Below are 22072 nucleotides of genomic sequence, written 5' to 3'. Positions count from 1 at the left end.
TTTTAAATATTGGTCCCTTGAAATGAAGTGTTCCGTGCTTGTTTTCTTCTCTTTTCCTGGAGTGCTTGAGTAATGGGGAGAGATATTGAAAATATAGTTTTCCCTTTATATGAAATTGTACTTTCAAGTTTTAAAACCTGAAATTTGTTATGGACATAGCAATCTTTGACTGCTACTGTCAATTCTTGGTTGTGGAGTGAGCTAAAATAATAGCATTAAGCAATGGGGAAAAAGTAAATGTGAGCCTTATGAGGAAGCTCAGCTAGAGATTTGGTTTGCTGTTTTCAGATTGTGCTAGGAGTGTTTGCACAATAGGTCCAAAAATCACTATTAAATTCTCTAGTTGGAACTTAATTGCATAAAAGTGTATTTAAATCCACCAGTGCCAATTTAAGCTTCATTGTGTAAGATTTGGATGCCCTTTTAAATTGCTCATATTTGAATAATTGTCTGTATGTTTTGTTTGAAACAAACCAAATCATCCTATTTTGTAGATTTGAATTTTTTTCTGTTTATACACTTCTACTTCAAGGCCCCTTCAATCCTGCTGACTCATTGTGCTTACAGTTTCCATGGTTTTTTTTTTTTGAGCAATATGTAGTGGTATTGCCAATGTCTTGATACAATTCTGCCTTGCTGAGAATATATTCTATCTAAAAATTGATTTTGGGAAGATGTCGTAATATTTTGGACTGCCACCCATCAGCATGATATTGAAATGTCTTCCATGTAAAATTGGTTGTCCTAATGAAGTCTCAGTTAATTTAATGGAGTGTCTGGAATTTATTTTAATTTGTCCAGACTGGGATTGTATATTTTAATTTCCCGTTACGTTTCAACAGTAGAATAGTAGAACTTTGTTTCACTTACCAATATAACTTGTTTAATCTTGCTAGTGAAGATATTTACCATTTCTTTTACGGGTGAGTGATTCCTATATACCTACCTTGAAATGCAGTAGGAAAACTTCAGGATGAAAAGCACTATATAAACGGTAGGAAGAGAAGAGCTTCACGTGTGTATAGAGTGGTAGCAGCAATAGAGCAACAAAATTAACAGGAGGTCCTGGAGAAGGGCCAAATCCTTGTATTATGAGTGACTGTGAAGCCCCAGGAAAGGCCATAAAGAAGGTGGGGGAGCCAAGAAGCAAGGCTAAAGAGTTAAATATGTTTGTTTGAAATGATCCATAAATCAGGCTCAGGGGGTGGGAGGTGGGGCGGGGTGCATTTCTTAATTTGGAACACCAGCTTTATAGTATTACTGTAAGCATGGGTGCAGAAAACTGAGGCTCTGAGATACCTAGGAGGGAAAGCCATTTTGCACATTTTTCATTCAATTCTGCATGTTTTGTATGGGTAATTCTGCACACTCTGCCCCTCTTCTTCGCTGCATTGTTGTTCAGTAATGCTGCATGTTCTCTGGGCAGTTATACACATGCTTTCTGTGTGTGCAAAGCTGCACACTCCTTGACTGTGCAAGAATCCCAGTCTCTCTGCCGCAACGTTCCCCACTGAGTTCCTGTGGATCTTTTTTATGCCGCAACATGACAATGTCTTTTACTTCCCTCTCAGTCCTTGCTAACTGCCTGCTGCCTTAGTCTCATGGAGAACAGACTATGCATTCACTCAGGTCTGGTTCCCTCTTCTGAACAGAGTACTTTCTGACCCTTGAGACTGCCTTTTCCTATCCTGGCTGCTGCTGAGTTCACTTCTGCCTGTTTCAGTGAATTATTTTCCAGATTATTGAAGGCATGTGGAGATGAGCCTCACCATTTCATGAAGCAGCATTGTTACAGAAACAATATGGGGATAATTTGATTAAGTGGGAGCTCATATGTCAAACCAGATTTTTACTCAGGAGTTGTAGAATTTTACATATTGATTGCTAAGGTTACTAACATTCCCAGTTTCAGGGGGAGACTCCCAGTACCACGCTCCATCTCCTGGAGGCTACTGCAGCCAAACCAGGAGATTTTGGGCGCTAATAGACCTGTGAGGCAGCAGAATACAAACAGGCTTCCTGCCAGATCTCACTCCATACTGCTCCTGGAAATGGCCAGCACCATCTCGGGGACAGGGCAAGGGGATAGTCTCCACATGCTGCCCACATCCTGCGTACTGACTCTACAGCTCACATTGGCTGGGAACTGTGGCTATTGGGAGCTGTGAGGATGGTGCCTGAGAATGGGGGTTAGTGCATGGACCTCACCCACCGCCACTGCCTTGCCTACAAGCCATTTCCTGAGGATGATGTGCCAGTCACTTGCACAATCCAACATCCAAGACAAGCACCTCTCACCCCCTTCTCACCCCCACCCCTGTCCCAGCCCTGAGCCTGCACCTGAACTCCCTCACAGAGGCTGAGCCCACATCCTTTTCAGCACCCAGACTCCCTCATACAGTCTGCACTCCCTCCCACATTCTCTCTGCCATCCTAACCTCTTGTCCCAGGCTCAGCCCAGAGCTGCCTCCTAGAATTTGAACCCCGGAGTCCAGAGCACACCTGATCTCCTGCCCCAGGTTGGTGAAAGTGAGTGAGAGTGAGAGAGAGCAAGTAATGGAGATTTGTGTCATTGACAGTTGCAAGCTGTTCACTGCAAGCTACCTTCATGATCAAGTTCCTGCAGTCACATTCTGGGGGTGAAATTTTTGCTGTCAGATACTTTTCCAATGTGATTTTCGTGTCTCAGGATCTTGTGTCGCAGCGACAGAATTTTATGGTCAAATATTTCGTTAAACTGTCTGACTTAACGGCCGTGTCTACACATGCCCCAAACTTCGAAATGGCCATGCAAATGGCCATTTCAAAGTTTACTAATGAAGCGCTGAAATGCATATTCAGCGCTTCATTAGCATGCGGGTGGCAGCAGCGCTTCGAAATTGACGCGCCTTGCCGCTGCGCGGCGCGTCCAGACGGGGCTCCTTTTCGAAAGGGCCCCGCCTATTTCGAAGTCCCCTTATTCCCATGAGCTCATGGGAATAAGGGGACTTCGAAGTAGGTGGCTTCCTTTCGAAAAGGAGCCCCGTCTGGACGCGCCGCGTCAATTTCGAAGCGCTGCTGCCGCCCGCATGCTAATGAAGCGCTGAATATGCATTTCAGCGCTTCATTAGTAAACTTCGAAATGGCCATTTGCATGGCCATTTCGAAGTTTGGGGCACGTGTAGACGTAGCCAACCTGTCCAGGCTCTCCTGTACCTCACTCTGGAGTAGAGCTGGTCAGGAAATTCCAAGAAAACATTTTTGTCAGAATGACAGTTTGCTGAAGCAAATTTTGTGTGGGTTAGGGACAGATTTGACAAAAAATTGACTAGAAAGTTTTGACTTTTGACTAGAAAGATTTTTCAATTTTAGGGTCAATATTAGAGAGAGGAGAGTGATCTGGAAGATACAGCCACACAAACACAGCATCTCTTACATAACAGGTGAATGGTTATTTTATACAGTATTTCTGCCTCAGTGACTAATTATTTATTCCAAGTCAAATTGCTCCAATAAGAGAACTTGAGGTACACCACCCCAAAGTAGGCAGGTGGTTAGGACACTCAGTTAGATTGTGGGAGACTCAGATTCACATCCTTCCTGTGAATCAGGTAAAGCAATTAATTATTGGCTACTGTGAGTGGCCTCTTTGTTTTTTGTGATTAAAAACCACCAACAGACCACTGTTCTCTCCTGATGGAGAACAGGAAAAATGTGTGAAATCTCAAAAATATTTGCAGGATGGGAAAATCATTTCTTGCCAAACCCTAGTGTTTACTCTTGCTGGATAGTCTCTGCCAGAAGTGGCTCACGCTGAGCAAATTCTGCTGCTCAGCCCTGTTTTAATAATAATAATAATAATAATAATAATAATAATTAATAATACAGGCAATTTAAAAAGTGCCCTCTAAAAGACCTTTCTCCATTTGGCATCACATTGGCGGGAAAAATATAAGAAAGGAAGCTTGTAAACCCATATTTGAAGAGTACAAAGCCCTATGATTTGGACTGTATGGATGTTTATAGTAATGCTCGCTAACTTGCTCTGCTCTAACTGCCCCACACAGGTTCTGGTGCAAACTAAAAGATACCTAGTTGGTTAACATAGTCCTTTTTCAAACAGGACTGTATTAAGACAAAATAAGTCAATTTTTGTTCACTCCCACAGGATCTATGTGGGGAAGTTTTAGCACAGTGTACTAGTATGTGCTACTCATGTCCCTGTAGTCCAAAATTCAGGGCTGATTACACAAGCCCTAAGTGATGCATAAGTAATGTGTGGGTCCTCTACACTGGATGATTTAAAGCCTCTGTGTGTTCCATGTGTCATACAATGAAGATGGGTATCTGTTTGTAGTTGTCTCCCATGTTTTCTGCCATACTTTTGTAGATGGAATTCCATAAAGCTCTGTTTACAAGATGAACTGCTTTGCCTACCAGCAAATGATCCCTTTTTAAAGAGGAGCTGTTTGCAAATGATATACCAAAAATAAAAACTTTCCTCTTTGATTTATAACGAAAGTGTAAATGCATTTAAAATTATTTGTTATGGAGACGTGCATTATGTACTATAGTGATGTAAGCTTTTTTCAGAATGCTTTGTTTTTGATTCATTATTTTTGTAGCTCTACCATAGTTACAAACTAAAATATGAATGTGTATAGCAAAAGTACAATAAAATAATCAGAGGAAAAGAGATTATTTGCATGAAAAAGAGTACAGACCTAGACTTCTCTGAGTATTCAGTGTTCAGATGGACTTCTATAGCCACAACAATAATAAATGGGGTGTCAAATTTCCTTCTTTTCGGTAGAAGCTATACTGTATTACCAATTGCATAGATAGTTTTATTTCTCTTGCTGCCATAATCGTAATTTTCATTTGTAAGAGCAGCACTGGGACCTCACCAGAGATACGGTTTAAGGTACATTGATTCCAGCTATGCAGTTCTGGTAGCTTGAGCTACATATCTTAGGTTGAATTGCTTTTGTAGTATAGACCTTCCCCAAGAGTGTGGGAATGAATGATGACATATAAAACACACTCACAGCAAGCTTTCTAGAGACTAAATTTAGCTAATTAATTAATCTCTTGTCTAAAGAAGCTTTGCCTACCTCCCAATTTCAAATTCCTAAGCTGTATTTTTAAATATCATTGGCTGAGATCCTGTTTTTGTGAATAAACACACTGCTTGTTTAGTTTGTAAGTGCACTATAAAGGGATATTATCTTTGCCTTCTACTTATTTCCCAAAATCCATTGTCTTATCTAGAGATGGTACTAACCACCTATGACTTATTTTCCCTTTCTGCTTATGACTGTAGACTTCACATCCCTCAAATAACTTTGTATGCAAAGGGGCATTTATAATATTAGTTTACAATGCTTAATTTACACCTGACGGGTAAATAAATATGTCTTCTATGACAGAAGACCTGAATCTTCACTTCTCTCAGTGACTTATACCTCAATACAGGTGACTGGACTATATTTTCAATATATACACTTAACTCTGTACATACGGTTCATATCTACATTTCACAATAGTATTAACGACCAATATGACCTCAGCTAAGAACCCACATGGCATTATATGGTGAACCAGAAGGTACATACCAGAATCAGGACATTCCTGTAACCCTAGTAGGAGATTCTTGGGTCACCCTACATTATTTTAGAATTTCCCATGTCCAGCTAGTCAGGTGCATGCCATCAAAGTGTTCACGTTATCGAGTATTTTTTAGTAATTGCACAAAGTTTTAATGTGTGATGCAAGAACAAAACTATTTTATTTACATAAACTACCCGGTTGCAATAATACATTAGACATCCATTCAGTGCTGCTTTTGAAACTATTCTATGAGAGAAATATTTCTAATTTTAATAATATATCAGGATTATGGATTAAATGTAGCAGGGGAAATAGTTTTTTGCAGAATAACCTAACAAGTGTTTTAAGAATCAACTTTTGGCAAGAAAACTAATTCACGCCCTCTCCCTGAAGTTGACCTGGTGGATGAAATAGTAGATGTGTGTATGATTCTAGGCATGCCTTCTCCAAAGATCAACATTTGTACACACTTTAGTCACCTTTTATACGCAGTGCTATTGACATTCACCAGAGAGGCCAGACTGACAGCGCTGTACTTTAACACTGGCTAAAGAGTTTCTCTTCTCTACGTGCATATTTTATCTAAAGAGTCTCAACACAAAAATCACCCAGCCAAATTATTTTCAGTCTAAAAGCATTCTCCACCAGATATGTTCCATTACCTCACAGAATACTGTTATCTATTGAAATATCTATGAATTTGATAGCAGAGATAGTTAGTATAATAGATATTTAAATACTTTTGGAAATATTAAGCTAGGCTGTATGAGTTATGAATATGCATATGTCAGGTCTAATTCTGCTCTCTCTTATACCAATGTAAATCAGATTTTATGCTGTTTATATAATTGGAGTTGCATGATGTCAAACTCTAGTAACTTAGAGCAGGATATGGCCCATTATCTTTTTCCTATCTCATTACAATTCTCATGAACATGTTCATATGAGGCTGAATGAAAAAAGAGAGGTAATGCAGCAATATTGATTCAGGGAAGAATTACTTTTCAAATTACTTCACAAAAATAAATAAATATTTTGAAAGGGAGAAGTGAAATTACAGGCAAATGCTTTCAGTAAATGTAATATATTGCACATATTTGATCCCTGATTCAGGAAAGTATCACTACCAGGACAGTACTTAAGCATGTTCTCAAATTAAGGTAGTAATGTGTATAGTAGCTTTAGAGAATGTCACTGCACTTTACAGATGTCAGCAAGGACAGTGTTAATACCTATTTTGCAAATTTAAAATGGAGGCAAAACAATGTTAAAATCAACATCTTACAAAGTATCCAGTGATTTTTGGTGATCAGCTTTATAAGGTCACAGCCTGTTAAAGGTGCTGACCTCTAGCTATTACAGTGAATGAATAGAACTTTGTTGATTTTGTGGGGTATTAGATTTTGGCCTCTGGTAAATTAGGGCTTTTTGACATGGTGAAAAATGAGTGTCACTTCAATGATGCCATGGTCCCCATGTGAAGACTTTTATTCCAGAGTAAAAATGCCCTGGTTTATATAATTTTCAGAGTAATATAAGATAAAAATGACAGTCTTTTGGAGCACTCATAGAATAACAGAAATGTGGGACTGGAAGGGACCTTGAGATATCATCTAGTCCAGTCCCCAGCACTCATGACAGAACTAACTATTATCAAGACCAGCCTTGCAGGTTTTTGTCTAAATTGATGTTAAATTTCCAATGAGGAGATTACACAACCTTCCTAGACAATTAATTCCCTTGAATAATTAACTCTACTAGTAACACGTTTCCTAATGTCCAGGCTTAATTGCTGGTGCTGCAATGTAAGCCCGTTGCTTCTTGTTCCATCTTCAGAGGTAAAGGAGAACTATTTTTCTCCATCCTCCTTGTAACAACCTTTCTATGTACTTGTAAAATGTTTTCATAGCCTGCCTCAATTTTCATTTCTTCAGACTAAACAAACCCAGGTGTTTTTTTAAAACCTTTTTGTCAAGAAAACTTTTTAAAACTGTTTTCTAAAACTTTAATCATTTTTGTTGCTCTTCTCTGGACTTGCTCCAATTTGTTCACAATTTTTCTGAAATGTGGCACCCAGAACTGAATGCAGTACTCCTGCTGAGACCTGGAACAATGGAAGAATTGCTTTTCATGTGGTGTTTACAGTAGTTCTGCTCATGCATCCCAGAATGATGTTTCTTCCTTTTTTTTTAATTGCAATGGTGTTACAGTGTATACTCCTAATTAGTTAATGAGCCTCTTTGCCCCCAACTTCTTTACTAGGCAGTCCTTTTGCATTTTGTATGTGTGTAATTGATTATTCCTTCCTACATGAAGCACTTTGTATTTGTCTTTATTGAGTTCCATCCCATTTACTTTGGACAAGTTTGAATTTTAATCTTATCTTGCAAAGCACTTGGAACCTCTCCCAGATTAGTATCATCTGCAGAATTTATAAATGTAGTCTCTGCGCCATTGTTGAAAATATTAACAAAACAGGACTCAGAACTGATATCTGCTGCACCCTATTTGCTGTGCCATTTCAGCTTGACTGTGAACCACTGATAACTTACTCTCTAAGAAGTGTTTTCCAATCAGTATGCACCCACCTTTTAATAGATAGTTAGGTTGAATTTCCTTCAGTTTTATGAGAAATTAATCTGAGACAGTATCAAAAGCCTTACTACAAGTCCAGATATACCACATCTGCCACTGCTCTTCACCCTACCATTCACAAGCCTTGTTACCCTATCAATGAATGCTATTATATTGAGTTGGTATGATTTGGTTTTGATGCATTCATCTTAGTTTGCCATGTATTCTTCAGCAGCAGTAGAAGGATCATTCTACAAATTATTTAAAGTGTTTGAACATTTCTTATGTTCCTCCAGCCAAAAGAAAAAAAAAATCAGTAACATAAATGTAAGGAGCTTTCAACCAGCAGGCTGTAACTACAAAGAAATATTTGAGGCTTGATTCTGATATTTAGACTGATTTAAGTTTTATACTACTGTAATTTTACTGACTTCAGTAGTGTTATTTCTGTTTTGTTTTGTTTTGTTTTGTTTTTATTAGTGCCAGAGATATCAGAAAAAGGTCCTTGCCTAGACTACAAAACTTCATCGCAGTCATCCTTTGCTGTTGTAGTAATTTTTGTTCAGGAGCAAATCCACTCTGTGTGCAGAGGAATCTGCCAATCTTCCTCTGAAATTCAGTTTTTTCAAGCAGATCATAAATTTGGAAATCTGTATTACAAATTCCAGGTCTACCTTGGCTCATTGCACCCTTCTGCACAGTTGAGAGTTGGAAGTGATGAGAGATCTGAATTGATAAATCTGTCACTATCTTGATCCACTGACCAGATGTTGCTGCAGGGACCAGTAATATAAAAGGGCCAGGGGCTCTGGGCCTTTTAAATTGCTGCCAGAACCCCATGCATTGCAGTCCGTGTAGTGCTAAGGGGTGTGTGTGGTGGTGGGAGGGGGAGCACAGCATGTCCCAGGCAGCGCTGAAGCCTGACTGTCCTAGTTCTGCCCTTTCTGACCGAGGCCCCACCCCTCCTGGGAGGGCATGGAGCCAACCTACTGCCTATATTGCCCAGGGCCTGGTAATGTCTGTTGCCAGCCCTGGGCGTGGGTGAAAGTGATTTCTGCTCCTATGCAGAATGTGTTTGGGAGACAGAGTGCTCGTTGGAAGAGCTAGAGAGCACGGTATTTAATTCTCTGGGGAAGAGTAGTTGAATACAAACTTTCAGTTCCATTTGATGATAACTTATACCCATTATCTTCTGCTAAATAATGAGTCTGTTATGAGTGATTTTTTTTATCGACTCACTCCACTATTTACAAAATTATTCATTAAATGTGGATATTTGGATATAATCCATCACTGAAAATAAGTATAATTTCTAGACAAAATTATCACATTCTGGGTAACAGTCAATAATGTATCCAAAAAGCATAGTCTTTTGTTCCTGCTGGGGTTAAAAGTTAAACTCTAAGCCAATGGATGATCTTTTGCCTACCTGAAGTGAACTGATACCATTTTCCAGAACTAGACTCTGTCCAGTTCCAAGAACCTTAAGGACAAGTCTCTAGAATTTAATAGAGATTAAATGAAAGTAAAGTTCTACAGAAATAATTAGTCTGTTATAGAGACTAATAGTGAATTATATCATCTCTGTTTTGTTAATCATCCTATGTAATTCTTCAGGAGTGATATCATTTTCTTTTAAATTGTGTAAGTCAGTTAAAATATCTAAACTATCATACTTTTTAATTAAATTTTACAGAACTTTTACATAGAAGTGGCAGATACCCCCATCATAAAGGCCCATTTGACAGTAACTGGCATCTTTGTTAATAAACTCAGCTAAGAGGCCAATGCACGTATGTCAGAGAGACTTTACCTCTTATCCTTAGTAATGGTCCTGATAGAACCATGCGGGGAAACTTGTGCTGGTTTTTGCCTTGAATCTCTTTTGTATTTGACTAACAAAATAATTTATTAGCTGAGCTTTCGTGGGACAGATCCACTTCTTCAGACCGTAGCCATACCAGAACAGACTCAATATTTAAGGCACAGAGAACCAAAAACAGTAATCAAGGTGGACAAATCAGAAAAAAAAATTATCAAGGTGAGCAAATCAGAGAGTAGAGGGGCAGAAGGTGGGGGAGAGTCAAGAATTAGATTAAGCCAAGTATGCAAACGAGCCCCTATAGTGACCCAGAGAGTTCCAATCTCGGTTCAAACCATGTGTTAATGTGTCGAATTTGAATATAAAAGAGAGTTCAGCAGCCTCCCTTTGAAGACTGTTGTGAAAGTTCCTCTTCAGTAACACACAAACTCGTCAGTCATTAACAGAATGGCCCACTCCATTAAAATTCCGGCTAACAGATTTGTGGATCAGGAGTGTTTTTATGTCTGTTTTGGGCCCATTAACTCTTTGTCTAAGAGAGTTTGAAGTCTGTCCAATATACAACGCATCTGGGCATTGTTGTCCGGGAACAGCTACTCCAAGATAGGCCCAAAAAAGCCAAGAACACAACACCACTGGTCATCAACTACAGCCCCCAACTCAAACCACTGCAATGAATTATTAAAGACCTACAACCTGTTCTTAATCAGGATACCACACTCCAGAAGGCCCTAGGTGACAGGTGTGTTCTCTCCTACAGACAACCCACCAACCCTATGAGGATTCTCACCAACAGCCACAGTCTATACCTCAGGAACACCAGTCCTGGGACTTTTCGTTGCAACAAAGCCCGCTGCCAGCTTTGTCCACATATCTTTTCTGGAGATACCATCACTGGACCTAACCAGGTTATTCACCAAGTCACGGGCACATTCTCATGTTCCTCAACTAACATCATATATGCCATCATGTACCAACTATGCCCAGGTGCTTTTTATATTGGACAGACTTCAAACTTTCTTAGACAAACAGTTAATGGACACAAAACGGACATAAAAACATCCCGATCCACAAACCTGTTAGCTGGAATTTTAATGGAGTGGGCCATTCTGTTAATGACTTAACAGTTCGGGTGTTACTGAAGAGGAATTTTCACAACACTCTTCAAAGGGAGGCTGCTGAACTCTTTTATATTCAAATTTGACACATTAACACGTGGTTTGAACCAAGATTGGAACTCTCTGGGTCACTATAGGGGCTCGTATGCATGCTTGGCTTAATCTAATTCTTGACTTCCCCCCACCCTTCTACTCTCTGATTTGCTCACCTTGATAATTTTTTTTTCTGATTTGTCCATCTTGATTACTGTTTTTGGTTCTCTGTGCCTTAAATATTGAGTCTTTTGTATCTGAATAGGGTTCAACTCCTTGAGGTGTCAGTTTAGTCCATTTCATAAGCAGTAGAATACTTTTTTAAAAGGTCTACTTTACTCCTTATGAAGCAATAATTATAAGGCTGAAATAATGGACCCACTTTTCAGCACTTGTCCTTAGCTGTATAATATCTCTTTAACAATTATGAGTTACTGTATAGCCTCATTCATAAGCCAATATTTGATTTAAAAAGTGAATCAAAGGGTGAGGCTAGGTTTGTCAATGTGGAAGTAGATGTTGGCTCCCAGCCTGTCAAGGTAAGTTAATGGTGCACCCAGATGTTGTATGTATCCGGATTGTAAGTGGGCGCAGAGCCCTTCAGCTCCCAGTGGCTGTGCTTTTCTGATCCCAGCTCTCTGCCCACCCACTTTCCACAGCACCCATTCACTGGGACCAGCAAACTGCAGTCAGATGGAGCTGAAGGACTCCATGTTTATTGACAGTCCAGGTGCGCCAGTGACTAACCCTGCCAAGTGGGGAGCCAATGTTTATGGACCCTGCTGTATATTAAAATTTGGAATCAAAAGAAACACTCAAAAGTTTTAGTAGCTTTATTTTAATGTAATCAAACGAAAAACCTGTATAATAACTGAACAAATATGTATTCCCATACCTTGGAAATTAAAATGTTTTAAATGTCCATTTTAAACTCTCATATCATTGTAATGTATTCATTTAAAAAGTCTTAAAATCCTTCAAAGTTCAGATTATTCTCCAGGTCCCCAAACTCTGGTTCAGTCATAGCTGCTCTTGCATTGTCTTCACAGATATCAGCAATGTCATCTTCAGACTCAGATTCCTTATCATTAGCCTACATAGTGTCATGAACAAATATGGCATCCTCTTCTGACCCATCATGTGCAGTGCATTTCCAAAATGATTTTTCATCATTTCAGAGGGAATGGACGCTCATGAGTTCTTGACCACTGGGCGACCAGATAGATTTTGGACTTTATAAGACTCCCACCTTTTGTTACCTTCATCATTCCTGATCACATCCAATCAGAGTGTATTTTACATGGCCTGTCTCTAAAGGGTCTGTTCAGGTAGACATCAAGCAGCTGTAGAATAGAAGTTAAGCCTCCAGGTGTTACAGCCAAAGTAGTTTTCCTATTTTTGGCCACATGTTTCACCTCATCTGTGTTATGTGCCCTGAACATGTCCCAAATGAGCATAGCAGGTTGCCTGAGAAGTCCTTCCAGTCTCTTATTCGGCACTTTTTCCAGCCATTCAATAATCCCACTTTCATCCGTCCATCCCTTTTCATGTGCACGTATAATGACACCCTCAGGAAACGTCATGTTTTTAGGCAAGCTTTTTCTTTTTAAAAATAATAACAGGAGAGAGCTTTGATCCATTAGCCAAACATGATAAAACCACTGTAAAATGGATTTTTAATGGCCAGTGGTTTTAATTAAAACCGCTTTTTTCACCAATGCCAGCTAACATTCTGTTGCTGGGCAGATCAAATGTTATTGGCATTTCTTCCATATCCCCTATTTGTGATAGCCGAAATGCATAATCCCTTTGTTGTTTTATATTATATTTATTTTATATAACAAAACCTTTGGAAACATTCAATTTTTTTCTTCCAGATCTTTTGGCAGCTTTTGTGCTATCTTTTAACACATTTTTAAAAGAAACTACAACAGGGGTCAGCAACTTTTGGCTCCCAGCCAGTCGAGGTAAGCTGCTGGCGTGCTGGGATGTTTTGTTTACCTGGAGCATTGGCAGGCATGGATCCTCTTAACTCCCTGCCACTGTTCCCATGAGCAGCAGGAAGCAGCATGGACTGAGGGACATCTTGGTTTTGAATCCTTTCTAGAGGAAGGTAGTGGGCTGCGGACAAGGGGCACGATGGAAAAAAGTTGAAGGGTTACAGTGTTCCCTCATAGGTCCTGTAGAATTTGGGAATGGATCAGTATTATCCTTCCTGGCTGTGCTCTGTGTGAGACTGCAGGGACAGCTGTGGCTAGTGGGAATTCCCATTGGGGCTGCATTATGAGAGGCCTGTGTGTGTACACAGCCCTGGCCTCCCATTGCTCCTCTATGATTTGGTGTAGGCCCAGCTCTGCAGAGGGACAAGCATTGCTCTTCCAACCCCAAGATCGAACAATTCGGTACTTGATACATGATGATACTATTATGGACACTTTTTGGACAGTTCCATGTTTTCACACTGGAAGGTGCTGCGTAGCTCCTATCAGTTCCATGTGCACAGAACTGCAGATTACTGAAGTATACACAGGGTGTAGGTTGAACACAAAAGTGAGAATTGCTTACAGTTGATATAAAGAAAAATTACTTTTGAAGAAAACTGAAACAATTTCTAAACCAGTAGTTCTTCAGTATAGTAGAAGATGTCATTTTTAGCTTATTTCTTAAACACTCTTCACTATCGACTAATATTATTGTATTTAGTTAATAATTGCAACTAAGGTAACTGTACGTAAATAGTAGTTCATTATACAACATTTTAGTATGTAAAATTCATAAATGGTTTAAATATGCTACCAAAATATTACATTTTAAGTTAGTGTGATTGCTGTGCATACCAATATATAAAAAAACAAAACATCAGTAAAGGAAATCCAGAATTCATGTACCTGCATTTATCATTAGTATTGTTGTTAAAATGAAGTGCCAACCGTTTTAAGATAACATTACTAATATTGTTCCTGATTGTTGGAAGACTGCTAGGTCTTCTTCATGCAGAAGCATGTCATACTTGAACTGTAAAAACATATGATTCCTGTTCCCCCTTCCTTTTCTTTCTCCCACTAACTGAAATTGTATTATGTTAGCATGAGTTGCACTGAGCCGAATCCAATCTGGAATTAAGAATGCCCAAGGGCATTTTTAACAAACTGTCGTTCATTTGAACTCTAACCCTGTTTAGTTTAACCAAATCTGGTTACTCAGATGTACATTTTTTGCACGTTGACTTCTCCTTCTTTTTGTATCATGGTGTGAAACTGTGTTAATTGGACTTGGAAGAGGGAGAGGATTGTTTAAAACACATTGAAAACTGAAAATGAGAGTTACATGTACAGTAGATTGGCTTGTTGTTCTTCTGTCATCCAGAAGTAATGAATGCTAGTTCACACATTGAGAATAAACATATTTAATGAGATCCTCAAAATATTGCATTGAACAAATGTGCTGGTTTAAATAATTCATTTGCTTTATTATAAAAAACTGGTCAAATCAGGCTTCCCAGAAATGTGAAAAGGAGCTAGAAATGGATTCACAATACTCAGGGTTTCATCTTAGAAGACTGAGCACAAAGGTCAATGAAATCCACAGAATAAATTCTTGCAAAGTTCAGATTAAATAAAATGTTTTTTAGTAATAACAACATCCAGCCAGCAGTCATGAGGGGGCTTCTGGATGTTACAGTTTCAACCATTTCCAGTAGGTGTCGCTGTAAGGCAGTAATGCTCAAGAGATGCAAGGTAGAATAGAGTATAATTAGAAGGAGATTTTCATTACTTGCCTTCAGAAGATCATTAAAATACTTTACCAGTACTGCTCAGATTTTGAAGTAGGTTACTGATAAGAAATAATGACTATGAGAGCAAATTCTACTGGTAATTTATGTATACGGAGTATACTATCAAAATACGTACATGGACTGATAGGAGAATAGGCACTCCACTATGGAAGGAAAATGAATCTACTCTAAAGACTGAATTCATAGAGTTAGGAAGTTGTTGAATATCTCCTTCAGTGCAAACTTTCCTTATAATTTGTAGAGGTGAGAGATGCTATTTGGCCAACATTAAGATGATCCCTCAGCTACTTTCCATGAACAGTAGAGGAGCTGAAGAACTCCTGTGATGTATGGAATAGTATTAGTGCTGGTCTCTCTTCTCCTTCATGAAGAGTGGAGGAAAACAATCCGATGTTACTTTTCTATCTTCTGGGGTGGGGGGCAGAGAAAAAAATCCCCTATGCTCCTTTCCTTCCTCTCAGTAGGGATTGAAACAGCAAAGGAAAGGGATGTTTAACAAAATTCAGAAAGCTAATACTCAGCCTTAAAACCAAATGCCAAATATCAGAGTTTGTACACAGCCCCAATACTAGGGTTTAATGACAATAGATTGGTTGTCTCCCATATCATAATCTCTTATTATTTTAATGCCAGTACCAGGGATGTGAATAGATTCTATTGTTTGATTATGGGCTTACAGTTGATCTTTCTCCTTTTCAAAGAAGTAACCTTGATTGTAATATTAGCGATCACACACATTTACATTTTCTAACAGTGTTTGAAAATCTGTTCTTGCTATAAATAAGACTTTTGATACTGACTTGCACAAGCCTTTCATAAACATACCAGGGAAATACAGTCTAGACCAAGCGTCTATAAGATGGGTGCATAACTAGCTGGAAAACCATTCCAAGAAAGAAGTAATCAGTGGTTCACAGTCATGCTGGAAAGGCATATTGAGTGGTGTCCAGCAGATCTCAGTTCTGGGTCCTCTTCTGTTCAATATCTTCATCAAGGATTTAGATGTTGACATAGAGTATACATTTATAAAATTTGTGGATAATATCAATATGGGAGGGGTTGCAAGTACTTTAAAGGTAGGATTCAAGTTCAAAATGATCTGATAAATTAGAGATATGTTCAGAAATAAATAGGATGACATTCAGTAAGAAAAACTCAGGAAAGTGCAGACCAGTTAGATTAACCTTTGTGCTAGGAAAGGTAATGGAGCAAATAATCTATCTGCAAACACCCTGGAAGATGATAATGTGTCAAATAACAGTCAGCTTTTATTTGTTAGGAACAAATCATGTAAAAGCAACCTGATATCTTTCTTTGGTAGGATAACAAGCCTTGTGGACAAAGGGGAAGTGGTAGACCTACACCTAGACTTCAGTAAAGCATTTGATACGGTCTCTCATAACCTTCTTATCAGTAAACTATGAAAATACAACCTAGATAGAGCTACTGTGGTGTGTCTATAAGTGGTTGGATAACCACTCTCAGAGAGTAGATGTCAAAGCTGGAAGGGCAGAGCAGGTGGGGTTGCACAGTGATCAGTTTTGAGACTGGTTTTGTTTAATATCTATATCAATGATTTATTACTCTAGTGATTATGCTGTTAAAGTTTGTGGATGATACCAAGCTTGTAGGGGTGGCAAGTGCTTTGGAGGATAGTGTTATATTTCAAACTGATCTGAACAAAGTGAAGAAATGGTCTGAGGTAAAGTATTCCACTTAGGACCAAACAATCACTTGCACACATACAGAACAGGAAGTAACTCTCTAGGAAAGAACACTACAGAAAGGGATCTAGGGTCATCATGGACAAGAAACTAAACATGAGTCAATAGTGTGACACTTTTGCCAAAAAAAAACAAAACCCGCAAACATGATTCTGGGATTCAGCTGGAGTATTGTGCTCACTTCTGGGTATCACATTTCAGGAAAGATGTGGAAAAAATTGCAGAAGGTCCAGATGCAAGCAATAAAATGATTAGAGATCTAGAAAACTGGACCTGTAAGGGATGACTGAAAGAACTGGGTTTCTTTAGTCTGAAAAAGAGAAGAATGGAGGGGGATGGGGGCATGATAACACCTTTCGAGTATCTAAAAGGTTGTTACAAGCAGGAGGGAGAAAAATTATTCTCCTTAGCCTCTGATGATAAATCAAGAAGCAATGGGCTTAAATTACAGCAAGGCAGGTTTCGGTTGGACATTAGGAAAAACTTTCTGTCAGGGTAATAGATCGCTGGAATAAATTGCCTAAGGAGACTGTGGAATCTCCATTATTGGAAGCAGTTAAGAGGAGATTAGATCTCTCAGAGATGATCTATATGGTGCTTGGTGCTGCCATAAGTTCAGGTGACTGGACTCAATGACCTCTTGAGGTTCCTTCCAGTTCTAGTATTTTATAATTCTGTGATTCTAAGAACAAACGCAAAGTACACTACTTCGGAAGAAACAGTCAGTCACGTATACAAAATCAGAAATGATGGCCTAGGATAAAGAACTGCAGGAGGGGAACTGAGGATCATAGTGGATCATAAAATAAACATGAGTCAACAGTATAATACTTTTTTGGGCAAAAAGAAGTGAACATTGCTCTGGGATGTACTTATAGGACTGCAGTAAGCAAGCCATGGGAAGTAGTGCTTCCTGTGTTGTAGTATTGTGTCCAGATCTGGGTGCCACATTTCAGTAAAGTTGAGGATCCAATTTCGAGAAAGTCCAGAGAAGGGCAACAAAAAATATGCAAGCTCTAGAAAACACGACCTGTGAAAGAAGGTTGAAAAGATTGGGTTTGTTTAGTTTGGAGAAAAGAAGACTAAGTAGAACATGATAGCAATTTTCAAATACATGAATAGGTGTTACAATGACAAAGGAGGAAGAATTGTTCTATGGTACCATCCTACCTGCTAATCGAATCCTATTGCTGGTTACATGTTTGTGAGGTAACTAACTAAAATCCAAACTTACATTTTGACAGAAAAGCAAAGGAGGTACGGATGTGTAAATATTGTGTTATAAATCTAAATATAAATGTAGATGTTGAGTCCACACAAGCTAATGATTTGGGGTCGTAAGCAGTTTTTTATTGACTTTTAATAATTTATTCTCTTTGATTTTAAAATCTCATGACTTATGTATGTAGATATTTTTAAAATTATACCTACAGTTTTTATCCCCCAAAATAAAGTAAAAATGTCAGTGCGTGAATATCTGGAAGATAATGATCACTTTATATACTTTTAAAATATCCATGAATGATCTGATTTATAGGAAACGTGATGTGAGTTGTGGTGTCTATGAATCACACGATACAACAAATCTGGCTATAATGCTTCAAGAGAAGAAAAATAAAGCTTTTGATATTTGAGTGTGGTTACCATTGTTTGATTCATAGAATACTGTTTGTCCTGCTTCACAAATCTGTTATGTGGGAGGCAACTTACAATATTTGCTCAGCTTGAATAAAAAAGTATGTGATTTATATGTGCTGATTGCATGGTAGTAGGATTTAGATAACAACACAGAGGCAAGCAGCAATTAAAAATGAACTTCAGGAAAACATCTTATTTTCTCTTAGACAGGCTGATTATATGACCGCAGCTGAATTCTGTCAAACTGCTTCTGTACACCAGCAAAAAACCAAACATTTTTGCTAAACTGCCATAGCATCAACAGCGTTGTGGCACAGGAAGAAAAATAAATAAATAAATAAAAGCAGTCAGTTTGGATATGTTCCAGTTGGCTCTATCCCCTATCATTTTTGGGTTAGTCACATGTAATGCATCTAATATTTTTCTGCACTGTTGGTTAATTTATAGAAGTTTAGTTTTTTTGGCGAAGAGAGTGGGTAGGTAAGAAAGCGAAACAGGAGGTGTATCGCAATACATACACAGCACTGTTATTCCTGAATAAAATATTCTGGAAAAGGTAGTCCAGAATATAATAATCAGAAATAGCACAGCTACACATGTAATGCATTTCTAAATAGCGTTCAGTTATTTTGAAAACAGTGTCTACAAGCAATAGAGACTATTTTGAAATAGAGCCTTGGATGCACTATGGCTTATTTTGAAATTGGCTCTAGTCCCTGTCTATATAGTTCCTATTTTGAAATACCTATTTCAAAATAGGTGCTATGCCTTGTACAATGAGGTTTACCAATTTCAAAATAACCATTGTCTTTACTTGTATGTACTGGAAGCCAGATTCTTTGCTCCCACACCTGCAAAATTGGGACCTGTGGATGGCATCAAGTCTGATTGGCTTGCAGTCTTCAGTCTTATTAACTTTGCTGAGCTTCCGTGCCAAGAATCAGGGGAAGCCATGTTGTGCTTTTTAGTGGTAACCATACAGTGACATTTTACCCTGTCACATGGCTTGAAAAGTTCTGTAAATGCAATGACCCACCCACAAGACCATCCTAATCCTGCCAGCCATGTATACTATTTTCTCTTCTGCAGATGTGGAGCTGCTTCTTCAAATAATAATATTTTATATTTTATAACACAGCCAACACATTTTTTAAAAAATGTTATTTTCTTATGGCAAAGTTTTTTTTTGTTTTTTTTTTTTTTGCATCCCTGCAGTAAGTAATTCCCCATAAATGCATTTCATATTTACTGGGAAATCTCCCTGAAAACTGTGGATGGCTGAGATTGAGAATATATTTCATGAATTAAAAAAATAGATATTCAACTGTTAGAACCTTAGCTCTTCCCCTGTTCCACATGCACTGTACCCTTATGAGAGGTTCTCGTCAGTTGTCATATAAAATGTTAAGTCTGAATGAGCTGTTTTAGGTGAAAGTTGTTGTGGTGTCAAGGTCAGTTTATGATGGAAGTGCTTGTTAGACACTGAACTATAGAATTACTACCACAGGTCCTTAATGAGTTCCATAGACTAAGTGGTGCAGGCAATATTTATGGCAGTGGCGCAGGTTGTCGGGCTCTTGGTAATGTACATTAGTTTGATGGTTGTATAAATGTTATTGGTGACTAGATGGTTTCTTGGAAACTTGATCATTTCCTGATGTTTAAGAACTGATTTTTTTAAACCAATAAAAAGTAGGAATGGATTTGAACAATGCTTCCACTTATATTACACTCCATATGATTTTTCTATGTTTATAAAATATTATTGCTATGGAGAATATGGAACTTAAACAATCTATGCTCTTTTAGTTAGAAGAACTGATGAATGCACTGGAAAAGACCAGACAAGAATTGGATGCTACCAAAGCCCGTCTTGCCTCGACACAGCAGTCTCTGGTTGAGAAAGAAGCACATCTGGCTAACCTCAGAATAGAGCGGAGAAAACAGCTTGAAGAAATATTAGAAATGAAGTAAGTAAATTTACTTCTACTGTTACTAAATGCATTCCAGTTTTCATTTTCTTCCTGCTGTATATGTACAGTATTCATATTAAAGCAGCCTGAGACTGAGGACCTCTAAGAAACAATTATTGATTAGGCTCCCTCCTTAATGAAGAAATAGAATAAAAAATCATTGGATTATAAAGGTAATATTTATTAGCAAGTCAACAACACACAAGTGTAGAATTATTTTAAAAAGTGCTTTGTTATAACTTGAAGACCCCGGTTTTAAATTTCCATGATGTTCTGCCTTATTCTGTTGTGAAAAGGGTTCACCTTTGGCACATAGCAAATTTGTCCAGTGAACTATACTAAAAATAGAACATGGTCACAACCTTCAGTACTAATTCTGAAAAAAACCTGCAAACTGAATTTCCTATTAAAGTGTCAGATGAGAGGGAAAGGGAGGATCATCTTTATACAGTAAACTTTTTCATATCTGGAAGCCTATACTTCACAATGCACAACACTAAAAAGCCCCCCCAAGATTAGATATTAAGAAACAAACAAAAATGTATGCAGACTAGTTTATTTACCAACAGTAGTATTGTGCACTGTGAACTTGTACTGTATTTGTTGCATTTATTTGTACTTTCACTAGACTGTATTTCTGGAAAACCTAACTAAAATTTACTTATGGTTATAATGCCAGTTATTTGGGAGTTCTGGATGATAGAATACCAGATATGGAAGAGTTTACTGTATAGATACTAGCAGATCTACCCTGTATTTCTCAGAGAGCAACATGGGATGTGTTCCCCTGTTCCAGCCCGAGCTCTAGGAGCTGGGGAGGCTGGGCCAGTACCATGCTTCCCAGCACCAGCCTGGGCTTTGGGGGTCAGGAGATGGGGTGGGGCAGGACATCTAGGCTATTGCTGAATTTCAGCTTTCATTAGTTCTCTTGCTGTATAGGGCAGGTGCCCATATAGCAATAAAAAAAAGGTAAGTCCATCTAACAAAGAAATTATTTAATATTGTTACTCTAAATACACTATACAGTATAATTCTTCAGATGTCAAACTGAGCAACGGCTATCGTACAATATGTTGGTTGATTATAAATATCTGGGTGCAATCATAACAATGAAATCAATGAAAGTTTTCACCTCTGGTCTGTATTGAAAAGTGAAAAGTACATGGTTCATTGTCGATGACACTACTGTTTAGTGAGCAAATGGGGAATCAAATATAGCTTTTGTTTTCTTATAGCTTTCTTTTGTAAAGACAGTTGCTAGTCAACTACTCGTTCGTCTGCAGTGAATCAAAGGCTGTATAATGCTGTTTGCTGTAAGTGATTGCATTAATAGCATCCCACTTTAGTAGAAAGAATACGTTTTTGGTATGACTGACCACAAATATCAGTTGTTGTGCACAGGCCCGCTGATGATGGTGGTGGTGGTGGGGGGGCAAAGGGGACAGTTGCTCCAAGGCTTGGCATTAGCACTAGTGGTGTTCGGCATTCCAGGCCCCTTGGGAGTGCTGTGGCAGCATTGCTGCACATGGCTTTGAGGAAGTGGCTGGAGGGATGGCGGCATGGCCCAGCACCACAGTATGGGCAGCATTGAGGGGTGAATATCGTAGGCCCTGTCCCTTCTGCCCTTGGCTCTGCACCTTCCAAGGCATGGAGCTGGGGCCTCCTCTCACCTTGACCCATGGCCCAATGTGGCTGATGTCCCCACTGGTTGTGCCAAACCTAAGAAGAGATTGCACAGTGTGTTCTGGCTGTTGTGAGATGTTTGGATGGCTGTATGGAGTCTCATGAATGTTGGAAATGTGTTT

The 22072-nt window shown here is 38.7% G+C and overlaps 1 protein-coding gene across 1 annotated transcript in view; it reads left to right on the top strand.

Annotated features, from left to right (window-relative positions):
• ERC2 (ELKS/RAB6-interacting/CAST family member 2) overlaps nucleotides 1-22072 on the top strand; it is an 868752-nt gene that overhangs the window by 458224 nt on the left and 388456 nt on the right. The window contains exon 13 of the mRNA XM_075005383.1: nucleotides 20104-20264. Within this exon, the coding sequence (XP_074861484.1) occupies nucleotides 20104-20264 (161 nt within the window). The remainder of the gene's footprint in view (nucleotides 1-20103; nucleotides 20265-22072) is intronic.

The sequence above is a fragment of the Carettochelys insculpta genome, chromosome 11 (assembly GCF_033958435.1).
Source record: "Carettochelys insculpta isolate YL-2023 chromosome 11, ASM3395843v1, whole genome shotgun sequence".
NCBI classification, from domain to species: Eukaryota; Metazoa; Chordata; order Testudines; family Carettochelyidae; genus Carettochelys; species Carettochelys insculpta.
The sequence above is the reverse complement of the archived record's forward strand: the minus strand, read 5'-3'. Positions and strand labels throughout refer to the sequence as shown.